The following is a 20,747-nucleotide window of genomic DNA, read 5'->3' on the forward strand; positions in this document are numbered from 1 at the left end:
GAGGACACACATGAGCGTGTGTGCTGCATGTCAATCTTAGCATGAATTTCCCCACTATCTAAGGCTAACCTTACACATTATTTGAGCTAAGTAATGAGTACAGAGTGACAAGTATTTAATAATGTACCAGGAAACTGGCCTGGCCTAAGACATTTTGGCACTTGAGGGAAACCACAAAATGGCTTCCCATGTACTCCCCCTGCCAGGAACAAGCTGGGGAGTGAAGATCTACATGCAATGCATTCCTTGGAGGCCGGATTTGCTGCCCCTGTGGATGCTGCTGCCCAAAGCAGTCACCTCACCTTGCCACATGAGAGGGCCGGCCCTGCCAGGAAACGTTGATAGCTTTGCTCTGAAATCAGAAATGGTATTCTGAGCACAGCAGTGTCATTATAATATCTAGGATACTTTGGGGCAAGGCTGGATCTGTACCAACAGCTGTTCTAATCACCTGTTGCTGATAGCCATACAAGGAAGTCCCCCAATTTCCACATTACATCCTATAACTGACATTGCTGGCATTGCCCATCCTGGTCCAATTTCTTTGCAGAAGAGCTCATATGCACTTTAACTAGACAACCTGAATTTCCCAGTGCTGTTGAATCCTACCCAGAAGATAGTTACAGTCCTGAACTACCCCTTCTGGATGTTTCTCAAAGCTTAAATGTGACAGTATCCCATAATTTAATTCTATAATAACATAAGGAACTGATCGGAATATGGCTCTAGCTGGAATGCCAGTATGGGCTCAGGGGCCACATGTGCGGCCCCAGTCTCGGACATCCCTGCCCCTGCCCATCTCCAGTTGTGTGTTCGACTAAGCATGTTTAGAAGCCTCCCTGTGTTGATGAATCCTTTGTTATCAGGGTTCCACATCCAAACTAGGCTTCAAAGCACGTTTACCAAATTGTGCTTTTCCAGCTCCTACCATTCAACATTGGTGGAATGAACATTGCTGCACATGAAAAGAGGATGAGGGCCAGTGCCCCTCCCCTCCTCCAGCTCAACTTGGCAGTTGTGATGGTGTGACGCATCAAGGAACTGACCCATTTTTATTTTGTTTTTTGGCAAAAACTTAGTGCTGTTTCTATAGACACATTTTTTTACCAGGCGTTTTAACCTAGCAGCAATAGAAGCCAGTCACCACAGTTTAATCATGCTCAATAACAAGCCGTCAGCAGTTAGCAGAATGATTATTACTTCTGTGTGGCCTTTGGCAACAGCATATAATCACTCATCTCACAGGAAGCTGGGGGGAAATCAGAGAAGAAAGGGAGCAAGGGGGAAAAAACCCCACCGCAGAGGAGAGAGAGGGAAGAGTCCTTGCAGGCCTCAGCTTATAAAGGGACTTGATTAACCATCTTTTGGAGCTGAGCGTAACCTTATCTGAGGAGAACTTTTGGCTCAAAAGGGCAGATGGGCATTCATCACAACGGACACCTCTTGCCACACTCTTTTCCACCCCACCACCATTGCTCTGGGACAGGACTACTTCATGATGCAGAACAATGGTCACCAACCTTTTCTTGCCTCTGGGCGCACTTAAAACCAGAGAAACTGTTGTGGGCACCACAAATACTCACCACAACCAACCATATATCACAGCCAAGGGTATTAGCTTCAACAGAACATGTCTTTCAAGACTATAAGACTATTTTTTGGGGGTGCGATGGTGAGAAAGCCTTGGTGGGTATATGTGCGTGGGCACTTTGCTGACAAACCCCTGGATTTGCGGCATCATACACAAGGGCATATTCGGAGGAAATGGTGGCTGCTCACTGCCAGCTGCCATTCCCTCTCAACTCCCCTATGTATAATGGTACATCATGTGAAGTGAGCCTCCTTAGTAGCAGTGTTGACTTCGTTCTTGTATCCTCTTCTATCAGTGTAGCAACTGTGATCAGTGCAGATTCAGTTTGCGCTTTCACTATATGCCCAATGGCTGCAGCTGCTGCTGTAATATGATCTAAGGTTATTTTCACTTAGACAGGAGGCACGCTCGTAATAGCGCATCTAATTATTTACTTTCCCTAATGCTTGTTTTCAAAAGTCATTTGAAGAAGCGAGGGATTGTGATTTGTTCTCTAAACAGGGCCAGCTCAAGACATTGAGGGGAGGATCAGATGAGCAAATTGTGCCCAAAGAGAAATAATTAATATTATTAATACTACATACAGAACTTGTATTTATTTAAATTTGTTTATTTCTTTTTCAAATGATGAAATACTCTTGGTGCAATAGTGGATTTCAAGACAGCAAACAAAGCAATTTACAATTACAAAGACATTACGAAGCAAACAAATGAGTTGTACAATAAATGGAAGAGGAATATAATCATTCCATCAGCAACACATACCTACATCTAGAATGCTGGCTTAGTACAAAGATTATAACCTGGAGCCAAAAAGAATGCATGATGTATGGAGGTATAGATTATTTTTTTTAGATATTTTGGCCCCAAATCATTTAGGGAGCAATCCTACAGGAAAATAAGCCAGGATAAACAGGGTTAGAATCCATCAGATCTTTGGCTCTGCCAGGAGGTTGGACTACACCAGTGTAAGTAACTCTGGTTTCTTTTAAGATTGTATAAATCTTTTGCCTTTTACTAACTCCCCATCCTCAGCTCAGCAACATATCTCCAGCTGAGCGGAGTCTGGAAGATCTTAAGCTGGTGTAAGACCTGAAAAGAGCCCTTCTGGGGTCATGGCGGGGGCAAGATGGGAAAAAGGGGGACAAAGACTGGACCCTAAGCCCATTCAGTTCTTTCATGTCACCTGGGAACTCAGTGCAAGTTTAGCTGGAAAAAAGGATGGCAAACACTATTTGAAAGGCTTGTTTTCCCTCTGCCAAGCTCAGGCTGGTTCTAGACTGGTGTTTGAGTGTGGTGTGTTTTACTCCAGCTTAACTTAGTATTACACCAGTTTCTAGTGTACAGAATTGTCCTGTTGGATATTTAAAGGTGAGCCCCTGCACCCTGAATTGAGTTCAGCAGCAAACAGGGCGTCAATGTAGTTCCTTTAGAATGAGAGTTACATGGCTCTGGCAGCTGAACACTCTTACGGCTGGCTATTTTCAAATGCAAAAAAAGTCCATCTGCAAAGACTTTCTGAAATGTCAGAAGGCAATGCTCATTAACCAAGAAGGGCTGTTGTTTTTTTAACCACATTGACTGTGATAAAATCACAAGGAGTACGTAAGGACTTGGACAAGGGCTTCTGCTTCTCTCCTCACCTCACCTTTGCTCAAAACATCATGCATTGCACCAGACAGCTTCTTCAGAAGTCCCTCTAAATTTCCAGGAGTTTGCCAGGGAGTGCATGAAAACTGCACCTAGGAGGAAATTTGGAAATGTACTATTTTTGCTTCCCTGGTACAAGGCCATTAGAATTTAGGTCTGTGGAAGCTGCAATTATTATTATTTTTGTATTATAAGTCAGTGTGGTGCAGTGGTTAGAGTGGTGGACTTGAACTGCAGAGGGGTGGCTTGTGTGGTGGGGCGGTGAGCAGCCATAGCTTCCCAGAAGCGGGGTCACTGCCACTCACCAGGAGAGGGAGGAACAGGATGAGATGACAGCAAGGTTGGGGCCAGGCAGACATACCGGCAGAACCATCCTGGTGCATGCACCAATGTGTCTATACAGCCCCAGACTCAACACCACCTCACTCCTCTTCCTGGTAAGCAGCAATTCTTGGTGAGCCACTCCTGGGACTAGAGGCCATGTTTTAAATCCCTACTCAGCTGTAAAGTTAAGCCATGTCATTCTGAAGTGTCAACAATTACCTGTTCTTGCAATTTTTTTGGGGTGGTGGTGGTGGTGGTGGAGGAGGGCAATTGGTCTGTCCTCATGATCCAGAATGACTTCGAATGTCATTTTGCAATTCTGTTTTATCACATCTTTTTGTAAGTACCTCTGTCATCCCACCCACCCCGCCCCCCCTACCAACTCCTCAGGCAAGTTGAAGGAGAGGGATAAAGTTCAAGTAGCAACACTGATCTGGCAAGTGTTGGACTAATATAACTACAACAGAATTCTGGAGTCTCACGGGATATTAACTCAAACATCTTTAAATGTAAGAATATAGAAGAGTCTGGGAGGCAGAAATAAGGCTGCTTTTCGGTTCATTTTCTTCAATAGCAGCTGCAATAACTCTTTCGGCTGCCACGCACAAACTACTTACTGTGGATCAGTTGCGTTCCTCCTAATGGGACTACTCTGGAAGACAGATGCATCATGGATTCATAGCAGCCTTCACAGACCATCGTTGCAGGGTCTCCAGATTAGACCCCATTTACTGGTTTCCTTATAAAGCACCAGTTCACACATTTAGCAGATTCTGTTGCAGTTGCATATTTGAATACACCCCCCTTTAAAAAAAAGAGGCTTCCTGCACGTAGAAAAGCATCAGTGTTCAACCTAGCCATATTCCTGTCATGTTAGTTTTCCAGGCACACATGACGTTGTTGTTGTTGGGCACTAAGAGACACACACACATTTTCCAGGCTTTTAGAAGTGGCGCAGTCCTGGACAAGCAGCAACAGCAAACTTTCCCACTTGATCCTGTTTGAAGTAAACGCTTGCCCTGGATTCTGCATCCTCCCCAACGCGAACATAAATGAGAAATGTGTATCTGAAGAAGTGTGCATGCACACGAAAGCTCATACCAAGAACTAACTTAGTTGGTCTTTAAGGTGCTACTGGAAGGAATTTTTTTTGTTTTGACTATGGCAGACCAACACGGCTACCTATCTATAAATGAGAATGATCAGCTTTCGCCTAAGGAGCATTATGTGGCTGAGGTCCGCATCACTGTCCGGATTAGGCCGCTACTCGTGCTCAATCGGAACTAATTGTCCAATAAAGTTCTGTTTCTTTATTAAAAAACCAATAACACCGACACCTAGAAGTCCTGAATGAAAAGCGACATGGAAAGTCGTTTAGGTCGCCATAGCACTTGGAGAGCTTGTCTTTTTAGACATTAACCGCGAGAGACCCACTCGGATTCACAGAAAACCCACTTTGTTGTGACATGATATAAACCATCTGAATCTATCTGAACCGCCCCCCCCCATCACCATCCCCTTCCCTTTCATGGATTTTCACCCGAGACGATAAACCTGTGGCTCGTCATCGGACTGCAATCCCTTCGGCACTTACCTGAGTGCAAACCCCGCTGAACTCAATGGTCTTACTCCTGAGTAGACACACTTGCGGGGCCGCGGGGCCGAAGTGCGCCTCTCTCTTCCTTTTTTCACACTCCGGTTCAGTTACGAAGAGGGAGGCGCCTCCCGGGGCTGACGCCTGCCCCACAGCGACGTCATTCATGGCATAGCTGCGGGGCTCTCTGCACATGTTCAGAAGCGCTCGTTTCCTCGTCGGGATGCCTCCCACCGCGGCTGCCCGCCGGCGTTCCGAAGAGATTCCGAGCGAAGCCCCGCCCCGCCGGGCAGGAGTGGGCGGGGCTCCTGGTGCCCTCCCCCTCCCTCCCCCGCTGCCTTCTTTCCTTCCCCTCGGCGTCCTCTGCCCGCTCCCGCTCAGTGGCCGGGCGAGCTTCGGCAGGTGAGCACGCCGGCGCCTCCCTCGTCCCGGAGATGGAAGAGGCGCTGCAAACTTCGGGCGCCAGAGACGGAGCGTCGGACTGAGGCGGGGAGAGGAGTCAAGCCCCGGCGAGCGGGGCGAGAAGGGAAGCAAAGGCACGGGAGATCGGTAAGACAAAGCCCCACAAAAGAATCTGGTCTATCTAGGGAGGCGGAAAAGAACAGCCCCCCTTGGGTACTTGGAGGAGGGCAACTCCAGGCGAAGCACCCGTCCCCGCCCTGCCCGGAGTGCCTGGAAAACTTGGACACTTCTGCCCCCATCTCCTCCACTCCTGCTTTCTAAGTAAAGGTCCTGGCGCTGCCCAGGGAGGGAGGCGAAAGGAGAGCCTCGCTCGTGCTTTGGCGACTCGATCTCCACGGAGAGAAAAGGGTCATCTGGTCACTGGCAATTCTCTTCTCTGGTCCTCCTGTTTCAAATTAATGAGCGAGCCCTTGAGCATTGCTGCGCACGGGGACTCAGAGTGACAGGACATAAACTGCCGGGGGATTATGCGTGTGTGTTTGGTCCATGGTAGCAGCCTCTGAATGTCACAATGGGGATGGGGAATGATGGTAATTAGACACTAAGGACCTCAGGTTGCCGGCCACAAGCTACAGACTCCGCAGTCACCCTATGGAAATTTGTTGAACTCCGGCCGGAATAATTGAATTATGAACTGCAGCAACAAAGCATTCAGGAGTCGTCTGTATGTAAGTGTTTGGCAATCATATTGCTACACATCTCTCTGCTTTTCTTGTTGTGTTTTGTTGCATTCAACTTCTTTTCTACCCTGCTCCACCCCGTGTACATCCCATAGGAGGATGATATCAATTAATAACGTACCAGCCAGCTCTGCAAGAATGCTGGGTGGATTTTTAAACAGCTATTGTCATTATTATTGAAGGCTGGGAAAGGAAGTGTTAAGTGCATCAAACTTACTTCAACCCAGGATAATGTCAGCTAGCAGTAATACTTTTTTTAAAAGCAGGCCATATGGCATAAATAACGGATCAGATTGTTTGGAGCATCAAAATCGTAGCCTTTCCTTCTTTAACTCCTGCCTTTCTCAACAGCTCTGTATTTCTTTCAAACCAGCAGCTTCTCTTCATTGGAAGAAAGTTAGTAACACATTGCAAACTTTTACATTAGAAGGTCACTTTAAGTTTCTGTTGGGTGAAAGCAGATCCCATGGAAATCATCAGAATTCTCTTCTGAGCAAATATGTTTATAGATGAGTTTGTAGATATGTTTATAGATGAGTTTACTTGTAAAGATGGTTTGCTAGAGTGTATTTGAGATGTGGAATGGACACATTGACCTGGTGTGCATGTCACATTAAACTGTTGGATTTTTAAATAGGAAGTTTCATTGGATTTCAGTAAATACAAAATTAAATCTCTTCCCAACAGTAACAAATTACCCCTCCTTGCTCAAGTAGGACAAAACGGTTTCAACAGTGGAGTTCATTGTTCCTTAACCAATCATGTGCACGTGGTGGATGCCAGATTGTATTATTTTCATCTGAGAAAGTTGCAAATGGATGCCATATTTCAATATAGTCATTAACATCCTGAGAGCCTTTACCCATTTAATCAGCTTTCCATCAAAGCAACCATCCATATTTTCTGTCTTCTAATACAAGCTGCAGGTGTTCTCCCAAGTTCTTCCAGTTCTGTGTTAATCAATTCATTATTGCGAAGTAAAATGTTGAGGGGATAAAAAAAAAAGGCAGAACAAAAAGTACCAGAGATAATGGACACCCTTGTTTGGTCCCTCAAAATAAAGAACATGGGACTGAGTCCCTGTTATTAACCTGGACTACAGATTCTGTGAGCCTATAAAATTGTTAAGAAGCCCCTCTTACCCTCTCACTGAAGGATGCCCTGGTCATTCATATTGTTACGAGTTTGTAAATTCCTGGGTCTGATAAAAGTGAGACAGAGGATGAGATGGTTGGATGGTGTTCTTGAAGCTACCAGCATGAGTTTGATCAAACTGCGGGAGGCAGTGGAAGACAGGAGTGCCTGGCGTGCTCTGGTCCATGGGGTCACGAAGAGTCGGACACGACTAAACGACTAAACAACAACAACAACAATCAAGCTTTGGGGAGTTAAACTGTACCAAACAGCTTATGTTAGAAATACAAGCCAGGCCAACCTGATGATGGCTTGCTGAGTGAGAGTTGTTAGGGGTATAAAGCTTAATGATGGCCAAGTCAAAAAGAGGCAGGGTGATTAACAAAGTAGTTACTCTGTGCCAAAAGGCAGAGGGATGTGAGCCCCTCCTTCATCTAGAGAGGTAACTAGCAAAAGGCAAGAGGCCAGAAGTTTTAGGATGGCACTTGGCAGTGAAGTACTGGCAAGAAACTGTGGCAGGCTGTGAAACAGACGGAGAGCATGGGTGATTTCTCTGTTGGATCCAAGTTCAGTTTGTCTATGGGAGAAGCAAGAGACCCCCATGGAGTGTAATGCTGGGAACCCCTCCACAGTAGGCTCAGGTGCTCTTAACCATATATCATAAACACGCCACAGTCTCTGCTTTGCCTCCTTTACAAAAGGAAACACAAACCCTGAGAAAGTGCTTGGATTCCTGCTCGGAGATTGGGATGACATGTAACAATATTAAACCATAGGTTATGCTAACCGTGGTTTAATGTAGGGGTGGCCAATGTAGTGTCCTGCAATTGTTGTTGGACTCCAACTCCCGTCGGCCCCAGCCAGCTTTGTTAGTGGTCAGGGATCATGGGAGCAGACATATGAAGCAACATTTGAAGGGCATCACTTCCCTGTTTAATGTGATGTGTGAACCAGGCCATTGCAGAATGAGTCCAGCAGGAGTTCTAAAATCCGCAGAGCAGTGCTGGAATATGGATTATGAGAAGCATGATTGCAAGATGTTTTTGTGCACTCATTCGAGTAAAAAAACAGCATTAGCGAAAACAAGCGTGCTTCAGAATAGGTGAAAGAAAGAGACAGAGAGAAATAATGAGGATTTTATATACAATACAGTAGGATTCTTAGTAACAGCCCCATCAAACACCCTCGATCTTTCCAATTTTCGGCATTTGTTAACCAAATGCAATTTCTCCTCTGCTTGTGTTGTTGGATTCTTGAAGTATTTTTATTTTTTCCTCCCCTCTGGTGCTGCTACCCAAAAAATTCTTCCTTGGATGAAGCAAACTCAGCAGAGCACTTTAACAAGGATATAAAGAAAAGATGGTGTCACGAGAAGAAAAAACATTATCTGATCATTTTCTAGCCAAAAGGAGGATGAAAAGCTTGATGAAAAGAGAGAGATGGAAGAAGAGGTTTTGTAGAAAAATGAAGCAGCCTTTCAATACAGTTTTTTAAAATACTGTAATTTTTCGTCAAAGAAATTTTAACATGCTTTTTTCTTAATTGGGAGTAAATGCAGGGTTCTTTGAATTGTATGTTATGCATCTTAGCTGCATGCTACATGCATAATTAGCAGACTTTGTAATTGTTTGCTTATTTACAGTGCAGCCCTGTATATGTCTGTTGAAGGGTAAGCCCCATTGAGTTTACTGGGACTTATTCTTACCTAGGTAAGTTGGGTGATTTGCAATGAACCTGCAAGGATTCATGATTCCTAGCTGTTTAGCAATGGCAACAACAAAATCACTTTTTCCACTTAAGTGGGGCTGCTGAAATGAAGAAACTTAACCAGGGTTTATCTTTTGTGTGAAAGGACTGCAACCTCAGTTCATTTCTGGAAGTGAAAACAAATACCAAGGTTCAGAAGCACCCTGTCATTGAATTCTCACTGGCCCACTTCACACATAATGTTAGGTCAAGCCATATCTAAGTGTGAATGAGTGACCCACAGCAACTCATAGTGGCCCAGGCAAACCACAAGCTCAGATTCAGATGAGCTTTGGCTGTGGCCAAGTGAGTATTCATGGATAGCCATGGTTTGGCTTCATGTTATTTGCAAACTAGGACCATATTGTATCTTTTACACTTGGAGATTGTTGGTGGATCTTGGGTTGTAGGCGAGGGAAGTAGACGCAACAAGTTTAAAGTCTGCTCCATTATGTAGTTCAGTACACTGTCTTCTACTTTGGGACCAACTTCTGAGTAAACATGGCTAGGATCAGGTTTCAGTGGTTTCGCCCACCCTTTCCATAAGGGACACTAAAACAACCTTTTAGCAATGGCTTCATTCCTTGTGGGCAAATGTGATTTCTGGTCACCCAGTTTCCTACCTTACTTGTGCAGGAAGATAGTTTTGCATCTGCATTTCAACCATGATATACTTTTGTTTCACCTGTCCACAGGTGTGATTGACTTAAAGTATATTATTACTAGTCCTGTGACCGCCACCATCCGTACCACAGAGATGTAACCTTTACAGCTTGAGAAGCCTCAGCAAAGGTAATGCAGATCAGATGGGGAAACGGTGATGTTTGCAAGAGAATGAGCAATTTCCCAGCCACAAGCTTCTAAGGGGACATCCATGGCCTACCTTTCCCAGTCTGGCTCTTGTGTCTTAAACTGAAGTGTGGGAAGAGGGATGAAACTGGGAGCTTCCCCCCTGCCCCCCTTTTGACAGTCAATAAGCATGACTCTTTCCATGTTTATTACCTGTTACAGGGCATTCCTGTAACAGGTGGTGTGGATGGGCAAGGAGATGAACCAGAGGGGGCTGAAGTTGTGGCCAGATATGGACAGTGGGGGTTGGACACATGGTAGATGCTGGTCTTCTTTAAAGTTGCTGCATAGATGTACTCCAAGGCAGAGGTGGCCAGCTTCAGGATTCTTAGGGCCCCTTCTGTTCTCCATATAGTTTTTGAGTAAAGGGAGAAAGGGTCTCTTTCTATAACCTGCCCCCTTCACAGGTGACCAGGTTTCATAACAAGTTCAGTGTCATCCAGCAACAATAGCTTTACAGGGTCAAAGTGAACAACACACAGGAGGCACACAAATCAAGCCTTCCTCTGATCATTTTAAAAATGAAAACCCATGTCTGGGCTGTAATTTGGAGAGGGGAGGGACTGCTTAACTATTTCCTTCCTTGCCATTTGCCTGCTCACCCAGCCCACAAACTGCCCCCCCCTTTTCTCCTTTTGCAAGGGAAAACTTTTGAGAACCCATACATTTCCTCAGGCATTTTGGAAAACACCAGGGTAGTGGAAAAAACAGCAAGAAGGGAAAGGTTTATAAAGTCCTCTAGATATGATTTTCAGTAACTGGAATGCATAGGGCTTTTATATTTTTAAGATGAAATGCAGAGGCAGACTTGCTGATTAGGGGTGGGGAGAACTAGCTTCCCAGCAGGTGCATTGCTGTTACTTTCTCAGAATGAGAGGGTGGGAAGGTCAGCACAGTGCAAACACACTGATGCAGCCAATCTGGTGTTCCTGCTGATGCATTTGCACCATGCCAAGCTTCCACTGCATCACCTCTCCGGCAAACCAACAGCTGGAAAGCTAGTGTAGCGGCTTTGTCCCACTGATGAGCCGTTTCTGGTGAAATGCAAATTGCTTTTTTGTTGTTTTGTTCCTTAAATGAATGAATAAGTAAAAGAAGTCCACTGTGTGGCTATTCCTCTCCTGCAACCTGCAGCCTCTTGAGCAAGGTTGGGAAATCTGTGCTCTCTAGATGTTGGTGGGCTCCCAAATCCAACCCAGAGGTGATGGGAGTTGTAGTCCAGGAATGCCTGGAGGGTCACAGTTCCCCTGTTCCTTGAGTTTGTTTTTGGTTTTAAAAAACAAAGAAAATGGAGAAAAGAAGCACATAGCTGCATATAGTATTTACTGCTTCACAGTTATAAAACGTGGCCACTTGGGTATTGTCTGTGCCTTACATATAAAACAAACCTTAAAATAAATGAATTCCTCTGACACACAAGTTTTTAAACACCTTATCTCTTTGAATGAGGAAAGCTGAAGGCAACCTTTTTTACTTCATTAACATTTGGTGTGACCTTGGAAGCAGATGAAATTGCTTTGTAGGCTGTCCCTGGTTAAAGGCATAGAGTAGGATAATCAATGCATTATTAAGGATGTGTAGGAAATGAATGGTTACAAATTCCTTTGGCGACTGGGAGTTCACCCCCATCCCTAGAAAAACCTGCAGTTGTGCTTTGCAGTGCAGCAATCTTAAGTTGCACCACCATTTTTTTTGCAAGCCATAATACATTTGCTCCCCACGTATTGTAAACATAAGGAGCAGGGCACATAAGTTAACAGAATGTAGCCTACAAATGCATTGCTATTGGGAAAGGCAATATAGAATTTCAATAGGTCTAGAATGGTTCATTAACTTCTAATTGACTCAGGCTAGGGCTTGCCTTCATACAGAGGAGCAGCTGGGGAAATAATGCCTGAGGCATGTTCATCTGACACAAAGAGTAGGTTCAGGTAACAACAGTACCACCATGGTGGTTGCCTTTTCACTCTGCAGGGCTGTGTCCATCTGATAAAGCCACTGGCTGTAGCGACAGGAAACATGGCAAATGTGTGCCTTGTATATTTGCTGCCTTGTGGAAATATGAGGATGACAAGACTGTTAGCTTGCCAACTTATTATTAGTGTCACCATGCTCTGTTGCTTCGTTTCAGGTCTTCTCTCGTCCACATGCAGTTTGCAGGTGTTGATAGCAGCTGCCACCAGCCGTGCCTTGAAACAGAGGATTACCAACCCTGCGGCAGAGTAGAGTGCAGGTGGGCAACGTGTGGTTTGGGAACTAATGAGGCCCATAGCCCACTTTCATACAGCCTGCGGCCTAATTTCATGTGGGTGGCAATGAGGGAGGAAATGGAGGGAAAGATGATGGCGGAGAGAGAGAGAGAGAGAGAGAATGAAAGGGCTGTTAGAAAACAAGAGGGAGGAGGGGCTGTCCTGTCACACATCCTTGGTTCAGATTCTCCCCACTTTTGTTTCTGGCTCTGCTCTCTGCTGGTGTGCAGCGTCCAACAGATTACGTCCCAAGGGAATGCAGAAAAAGGGTCATCCCACTTCTGCGGGCACTGCTGTAGGAAGGGGTGGGGTGGGGGACTGCCCCGGGTATCATCACTGAGGGTGTGTGTGTGTGTGTGATGTGGTGGCTTGGGCAGGCACCTGAAGGCTCTGCGCTGCCTGAAACAGCAGCGTGGGATTTGCGTCTGCCCTCCGTGTCTCCCTTCACCACCCTACAGCTGAGGGGGAGGTGTCAGAGAGGCTTCATGCCCGGCTACAGGACGCACGATTCGCACCAGGCACCCGAGCGGCTAGTTATGCCGCTGCCTGTGGGAAAGGATTCCAACTTTCTGTTACGTACCTTTGATTACAAAGAAGTGTCCTCTATAGTTCTGTTCAGCAGCTACAAGGTAAATTCAGTTTACTGAATGGGGATATACACTTTCCTACATTTCTTGGTAGAATATATATTTTTAATTGGTACTTATCAAAAGCTACGCAAAAGGTCTTACCCAGTACAAAGTATCTTTCTATTGTACAATGGAGTAAAAGAAATACTTTAAAAATCTAATCTAAAAATGAACAGGAACAAAAGGAAGAAAAAAAGGGGTGGGTGGAGAAAGAAAGAAAGAAAGAAAGAAAGAAAGAAAGAAAGAAAGAAAGAGGTAAAATGAGAGAGAGAAAGAAAAGAACATGGAATGATAAAAAGGTTCTCTGTCCATTACATATAGTATTCACTCATTAACATCCAACTATTCTATTTTCTATGAGCCAATCTTTTTTTCAATCTTCTAATCCAGATATTACAAGTTCGTTTTCTCATTCAAGCAGAAAAGCCCGCAAGAAGTTTCCAATCCTTAATAAATGTCAGTAATGTTTTTTCTCTAATTAAACACATTAATTTTGCCATCTCTGCTAAGTCCAGTAATTTTATCAACCATTCCTTCATAGTAGGTAGGGCTGTATCTTTTCCATACTTGGCTATATTTCTAAATGGTTGTGGGAGCCTCGTAAATCGCTCCAGGTAATTAATCACATTTCAAACTGGCTTCCTTGTGGTTAGTGCTCCCCTGTTTCCACCCTGTGGGTGCTTCCACACAAAGTGCCAAGGCACTGTTTTTCCTCAGTTTGCAGAAAGTGATACTGAATGCCACACCAAGTTATTCAGTGGTACCCTTCCCCCTGGCCAAGATCCTTATGTGATGTCTATTCACAAGTAAGTTCCATACCCAAAACTCATGGAAATACTCTTAGCAAGTTCAGTCTGTTTTCTTGCTTTTTGCTGGTCTATGCTCTGGGGATCAGTGGTGAATAGTTTCTGATCTGCCCCTTGAATGGCTTCTTTATCCAAAACAGCCTGAATGCCCTTTACAGTTTTTGCATATGGGGGTGAGTATATCACTTTAAAAAAAATCACTATTTTGCCACATATGAAAATTATACTACAGTGGTAACTCGGGTTACATACACTTCAGGTTACATACGCTTCAGGTTACACACTCCGCTAACCTAGAAATAGTGCTTCAGGTTAAGAACTTTGCTTCAGGATGAGAACAGAAATCGTGCTCTGGCGGCGCGGCAGCAGCGGGAGGCCCCATTAGCTAAAGTGGTGCTTCAGGTTAAGAACAGTTTCAGGTTAAGTACGGACCTCCGGAATGAATTAAGTACTTATCCCGAGGTACCACTGTATTAATAATCGTAAATCTCTCTCACACATCCAGCAAGAACAGAAAGTGACATTGGGGTAATTGTAGAGATGTTATTCAAGGGGCAAAATGGATCCTATTCATTCTGCCTCCTCCAGCACAGATTAAGAAGAACCAATATGATGGGCTGAGCTTTCTAAGAGGAAGCATTTAATTTAAATGCATAGGTACCCTGAAAACCTTAATAGGGTTGAAACTGGTTGAAGCTGCCCACAAAAATTGCCATTGATTAGACATGCAGGGAAAAAATGGGGAAAAGACAAAGGATTTCCCAGGAAACACTAGAAAGCAACAGGCTAACAAGGGCATCATATGGATTCTGTGGAAGTATCTTAGGTTGCTCAACACAAAACTATATGATAAATTGGTAACCAAAAAATACCTTTTATATTCTGGAATAATTAAAAAATGCCCTTGTCAGTGGTGACTACCTGGATTTAGGAATTCTATCCCCACAGTTCAGGATGTGTTCTCATGTAATGAGGAAGACTTATAACATCTTGTTCATATAAACAGGGGTGTTGAAGCAGATGGTCAGTGCAATCCTATAATATACCTACATGGAAGGAAGTCCCATTGAATTCAGTGGGATTTACTCCCAGATAAGTCAGTAAGATTGCAGGCTCAAAGAGTCTAGCTTTACACACTTGCTCATTTTCATGTCTCTCTTGAGCTTATTATCTCAAGTTGATAATAAACTGAAGAGTTTTGACAACTTTAGCATTGGTTAGCAATACTCGTTCACTCTTTATTGCTCTGCTTATATATAAACTAAAGGCAGAAGTTTTTCCCCCTTTCTTTGATCATACTTTGAAAGGTTCTGCAGCAGAGAAGAGGGGAATGTTTTCTTCTCCTCGAAATATCACTCCAAATGCAGTCCACTGCCAAAGAAACATTACCTCAGGTTATTTTTAATGTGTTTTTAAAAATTTAATTTCAAAGTCAACGTTGTATAGAAAAACTCCTCGGTATTAAACATGCTTTCTGTTCCCTTATTGTTTATTGCAGGGTACAGCTTGTACTCCTGAAAGCTAGCCGCTTTGCTACACTGACCTTTTAAAGGGACAGGGGGGAACTTCATGTTTCAGTTCTGTTTAGATGGTTGTAGATGTGCCTGTTTTTTCAGCCACTCTGTCGCTCTTTTCTAGAGTTTAAAAGAAAATGTGTGGTGTCTATGACATGTAGCTTCTAAAATTCTCCTGATACTTTCAAATCATCAGTATCATGAGCAGCATGCTGAGAGTCACAAAAATGAACTAAATTTCTAGCAGTAGCAGCTGGGAAGTGCTTCCTACGTATATTTCCTGGGCATGAAGAGTACTATGTGTGTACATATGTCTTTATTTATTTCAATAATAGCCCACCTTTCCTCCAAGGAGCTCAAGACGACAAATGTGGTTCTCTCTCCACCTTCATTTTATCCTCACAAGAACCTTGTGAAGTAGGCTAAGCTGAGAGACTGTGGCTGCCCCAAGGCCACTTGGCCAGCTTCATTGTCATGTGGGGACCAGAATCCTGGTCTTGCTGGTTCTAGTCTGGCACTTTAACCACCACAAAACACTGGCTCTGTTTGTGGGAAAATCACATGAGGTGACTGACTTTAGCTTTCTGCATCAGTTGATGGAGCCACTCAGCTGACCGCCTGTCACTGCTGCTTACCAAAAGGTGGAGGAAAGAGGTTGGCACAGTGGAAATGTACTGGCAAGAACACTGGATTGACACCACTGATGTGTTCGTACTGCGCTGACCTCACTGCTGCCACCTTCCCTCTCCTTCCAAGTAAACGGCAGCAATACGGGCAGCAGGTCAGGTGAGTGTCATTGCCCTGTTATGTATATATCTGGTTCATGAATCTGATTTTCAGTGAGTTGTGTAGCTGAGACCTATAATTTTATTTGTATGCTTTCATGAACGATCCATTAGAGTTCCCCTACAATGAATTTTGCCTTATGCAGTTCAAAATCCTTAGCTGTGAAGGGCAGAGAAGCAGTCCAGAGGTATTTAAAAGCATTGCCACATGCTTTCTGCTGAAGCTGAAATGATTCCACCCCCATCCTTGAAGTTCTTCTTTATTAATGTCATTGGTGAATATTCCCTGAAATTTCTTTGACTATGCAAATATTCTACATTCTGAAATAGGATTTGACATTTAATTTTCAGTAGGAGGTCAGGGTATATTTATAATGTCTGACATGTAGCATTCAACATTTGATAGGATCTGAGAGCTGACATACAGTACCAGCCAATGTTTGCCAATTAGAACTAACTGTACAACATCTTCCCAGTTATTGTGGATATTTCTGCCTGGCGTAACATTATCATCACATGTACAGGACAGCTTCTGCCAAAGCTGACACACGATTTGGGGGAGCAGCAAATGGTTTGTTTACATTTTAATTTGCATGCTAGAACAGTGGCTTATCATTGCCCGTTGAAAGGGTTGGCTGGCTTTCTGTTGTTTGTGATGTCTGGCTGTTGCTTAAAAGACCAGCCTAGAAGAAGAGGAATCTCAGCTCCCAGTACAGTGCTGTGATGGGAAGAAAAATGCAGCAGAGAACAGTTTCTCTCACCACCACAGCACTCAGCTTGTGAGAGAGGAACCTCTCCTCATAACATAACATTGTGATGGGAACACTCCACTGCTTCTCTGCAGATCAACAGGTCATAGTATCTGAAAGCTGTGTGCGACGAGAATGTGTGTATTATGTCTATATTAAAGATGAAGCAACTGAGTCTGAGATATATTTGCTTGCCTAGGACCCCTAAGAATTCAGGGCTGAGGTGCAATTTGAAGCAGGGACCTCCTAGTTCAATTCATTTAACCAACACCCTACCTTGGGGTAAACCTCCTGACTTTGCCCTTTTTTAACATGTCCATCATCTTGGTATTCTTTGTAGGAGAAGAATACGGCTTGTGTGTTGAAATTTGTCACACCTACAGAGAACATGGGGCTGATGGGAGGATCCAAAATTATGGAGAACCGGACAAGACTAACTAAAACGGACCTCTACTCCAGGCTGAACTTGCCACCAGGCTTTGAGCATCCCTACGATGACCTGCTTGCTGACCCCAAGCGAGATCTGAAGGATAGCACCAATTTGGTGGAGGTGCAGATCGTCCTCATCTGTGCCTACTGCGTCATCATTTTGCTCGGGTTAGTGGGCAACTCCTTGGTGATTCACGTGGTGATCAAGTTCAAGAGCATGCGCACGGTGACCAACTTCTTCATTGCCAACTTGGCCGTGGCCGATCTGCTGGTGAACACGCTCTGCCTGCCGTTCACGTTAGTTTACACATTGCTGGGAGAATGGAAGCTGGGTCCTGTGCTGTGCCACCTTGTGCCATACGCCCAAGGCCTTGCTGTTCAGGTATCCATAGTGACATTGACTGTGATAGCCTTGGACCGGCACCGCTGCATTGTGTATCACCTAGAGAGCAAAATCTCCAAGAGGATCAGCTTCTTGATCATTGGGGTGGCCTGGGCTGTCAGTGCCATCTTGGCCAGTCCTCTGGCTATCTTCCGGGAGTATTTCTCCATTGAGCTCAACCAGGACTTCAAGATAGTGGTCTGCGCTGAGGCCTGGCCCAGGGAAGGGCTGGTCAATTACAGCACCATCTACAGCGTCTTGATGTTCCTGATCCAATATGTCTTGCCTCTGGCCATCATCTCCTATGCCTATATCCGTATCTGGAGTAAGCTAAAGAACCACATCAGTCCCGGGGCGGCGGGGGACCATTACCACCAGAGGCGTCGGAAAACTACCAAGATGCTGGTGTGTGTCGTGGTGGTATTTGGGGTCTGCTGGCTGCCCTTCCACATCTTTCAACTCGTCAGCGATATTGACAGCAACGTGTTGGATTTGCAGGAATACAAACTGATCTACACGCTCTTTCATGTCATTGCTATGTGCTCCACTTTTGCCAACCCGCTCCTCTATGGCTGGATGAACAGCAACTACAGAACGGCTTTCCTGACTGCTTTCCGGTGCGAACAGCGGCTGGATTCCATCCACCCAGAGGTATCGCCTGCGCTGAAAGCCAAGAAGAAGCTGGAAGCCAAAGAGGAGCATTGCAATGGACCCCCGTTTTCGCAGCCTACAAGTGTCTAGGTGGTCAAACTAGATGTGGCAGTGGGCATACACATACACATACCCGTCGCGCTCTCTCTTTTTGCAGCTAACAGGTATGGTGGCGATATGGATTGGGACCAGGGGCAGAGGGGGAGAAAAGCCATTTAATCTTTCCCCTGTCCGATCTTCCTGATGGAAATGGCTCCTCCCAGCTGGCATTTGGAAAAGCAAAAGTGCAAGTAGCAGATGGTGGAGCAGGGGGTCATGAGTAGGAAAACAATGCAGGCAGAAAGGATTAAGCCCTTTCCCCTTGTGGCTCTGATCCAATCCTCACCCAATTTGCATTTGCACTGATTTTAAAGAGAGAGAAGTGCATTCACACATCTCTATTGCATTTCTTGTTTGACCCCAAGAAAGCAGTGAAGCTGGACGAAGAATGTGAGTGAGTGCAAGGGGAAATAGTTTGATGCCGATGTATTGTTGGGTGTGCTCAGATGTGCTGCTGATTCATAGAAAGCTTATGAACTGGGTGCAATTTGAGAACGTTCCCTACATTTTCAAGGCCATTTGTCATCAAGTATAACGTCAACTCCAAAGAACTATAAAAGACTAAGCTGGTGCTTGGTTGCGTACAGTGAATTCAGAAGCACAGCCAGCAGTAACACAGAAGAAAAGGGTTTGCCATTGTCAATGCACATTTTAAAAAGCGAGGAGACAAGACATTGGTAGTTGGAGGCAGATGACAATAAACATTTGACTGCTTGGAACATTGCACAGTCCTTTGAGGCCACAGGATCAAACTACCCTCTAGTGGCAAAGCTGCAAATGGTTGTTGAAGTTGAAACTTGCTGCATCTTTCTTTTTGAAAGAAGTGGGTTTCCTAAAAGTCGTAGTGTACTATGGTTTCTCTCCCCCCCCCCCCCCGATTTATGTGAAAGTTGTGTTTCCCTGTTGAAGTTAAAAACAAGGTCAGCAAAACATCTACCTTTTAGCCACTTGCAATGAAATTCTGGAAGGCAAACCACACTTGAAGTTTGTATAATGAAAGTGGTACCCAGCTTGGTATTGTGCAATCTGTTAGTGATGGATTGAGCACCTGCATGGCATCCTGTGAACCATATGTGCCAGCTTGGCCCTGCGACCATGGATGCCCGGGGCTGTGGGTGACATGCAGTGTGCATGGCCCTGGCACTGAAATTTGTGGGTGCCTGGCCCTTTCATGGGGAATTTTGTGGGTGCTTGGGCACCCAGGACCTCAGGGAGTTTGCACTTATGCTGTGAACTGTTTTTGTAGTCCTTTTTGGGAAGGAGAAGGTCGGGGGGGGGGGGGGGAAAGAGTTTTAAATTAAAGTGGTCCAAACTTTTCTGCAATTGGTTCTGACAGTAGCGGACATAGTTTTCTTTGTTCCTTTACAATGATATTGTACTATTCATCTGCTTACCAATAGCACTATGCTTATTTCTTCTGCTAATTTGTTTTAGCAGAGACCAAAAACTGCCCCTCTCAATGATCTTAGCGCTCAGCTATTTTGCAGTCCTGTCTTGTACCCCCTCCCTCTGCCTTGTCAGACCAGTGTTGCCAAAAATTTAACAGGATTCACAGGGGTGCTGCGGTACCAATTCATGGTCTTTCAAACATTTCAGTTAAAAATCTGAGCCTGCTAATGGCAAGATTAGTAATGGGCGAGGAACTAAGAAGTCAAGCAAGTGTACTGGTGTGGATCCCTGTTTATTCTCAAGTCAAGTCTGGGTATTTTGGGTGCCTGCATGCCTTTATGTGAGGGAACTGCAAATGCTTGATCTTTCAGGTATCTTATAGCCTGATCCATACCCGAGTGATTGAAGGTAATCCTGTTTATTCTCAATGGTGTTAAATTGAGTCGGATCCTAGTATTCATTTTAAATGGATTGCAGATTGAGCTGCTGGCACCATTAACACATCATGTTTGAAACTCTTCCTGCTTTATTGCTAGATGCTAAAAAATGACAGTAGAAGCACTGCCCATCTTGCTCAATGGTAATGTGTGTTTTTGTTTTTTGTTTCTGTTCTTGTGGTTTGTGCTTTTATGTCACGCATCTTGCCTGGGATCTGTGCCCGTAATTGCACTCTGTGCAATTAAATACGTTCAAATAGAATGCAAGCTAGACATCCGTATGCTGCTGTGTATACCACCAAATGAAGTTTGCATGTGTGTTTGTTAAGAGTTCCATTCTGTTTGCTCAGGTATATGACTTGACTCTCATGTAAATGCACAGCTATGAATGGCAATGCACACTTCTTCAGCATATATGGTTTGCCTTTTTAAAAAAAAACACCCCCAAACCCTGGAATCATTAAAGTTATCAAAACAAAGGATCATTGCTGGCGTGTTTTCCTCACCCACTTTTCGGGCCAAACTAGATGTGGTGCATCATTGGAGCCATTTCTTTAAATGTGGGTAAGCCATGAAAAATGGAGGGTGCAGGGGGATG

General features: G+C 44.6%; 1 protein-coding gene across 8 annotated transcripts; it reads left to right on the plus strand.

The window, feature by feature from the left end:
* The first annotated feature begins 5,528 nt into the window (after nucleotides 1-5,528).
* Nucleotides 5,529-20,629, plus strand: NPY2R (neuropeptide Y receptor Y2). 8 transcript variants are annotated; one of them, XM_028743446.2, is made up of 5 exons: nucleotides 5,529-5,708; nucleotides 9,877-9,973; nucleotides 12,162-12,263; nucleotides 15,564-16,014; nucleotides 17,103-20,629. In XM_028743446.2, exon 5 carries the CDS (start codon nucleotides 17,151-17,153, stop codon nucleotides 18,312-18,314), a length of 1,164 nt encoding a protein of 387 aa, XP_028599279.1. In that variant the 5' UTR covers nucleotides 5,529-5,708; nucleotides 9,877-9,973; nucleotides 12,162-12,263; nucleotides 15,564-16,014; nucleotides 17,103-17,150; the 3' UTR covers nucleotides 18,315-20,629. The 8 variants fall into 8 exon arrangements, with proteins under 8 accessions (XP_028599279.1, XP_028599280.1, XP_028599281.1 ...); XM_028743447.2 differs by having other exon boundaries at nucleotides 15,581-16,014; XM_028743448.2 differs by having other exon boundaries at nucleotides 15,822-16,014.
* Nucleotides 20,630-20,747: the final 118 nt, after the last annotated feature.

This window comes from Podarcis muralis, chromosome 9, assembly GCF_964188315.1.
Source record: "Podarcis muralis chromosome 9, rPodMur119.hap1.1, whole genome shotgun sequence".
Lineage (NCBI taxonomy): Eukaryota > Metazoa > Chordata > Lepidosauria > Squamata > Lacertidae > Podarcis > Podarcis muralis.

Excerpts from the sequence above, each read along its gene's own strand:
- NPY2R (XM_028743446.2), top strand. The coding sequence starts at position 17,151 with ATGGGGCTGATGGGAGGATCCAAAATTATGGAGAACCGGACAAGACTA.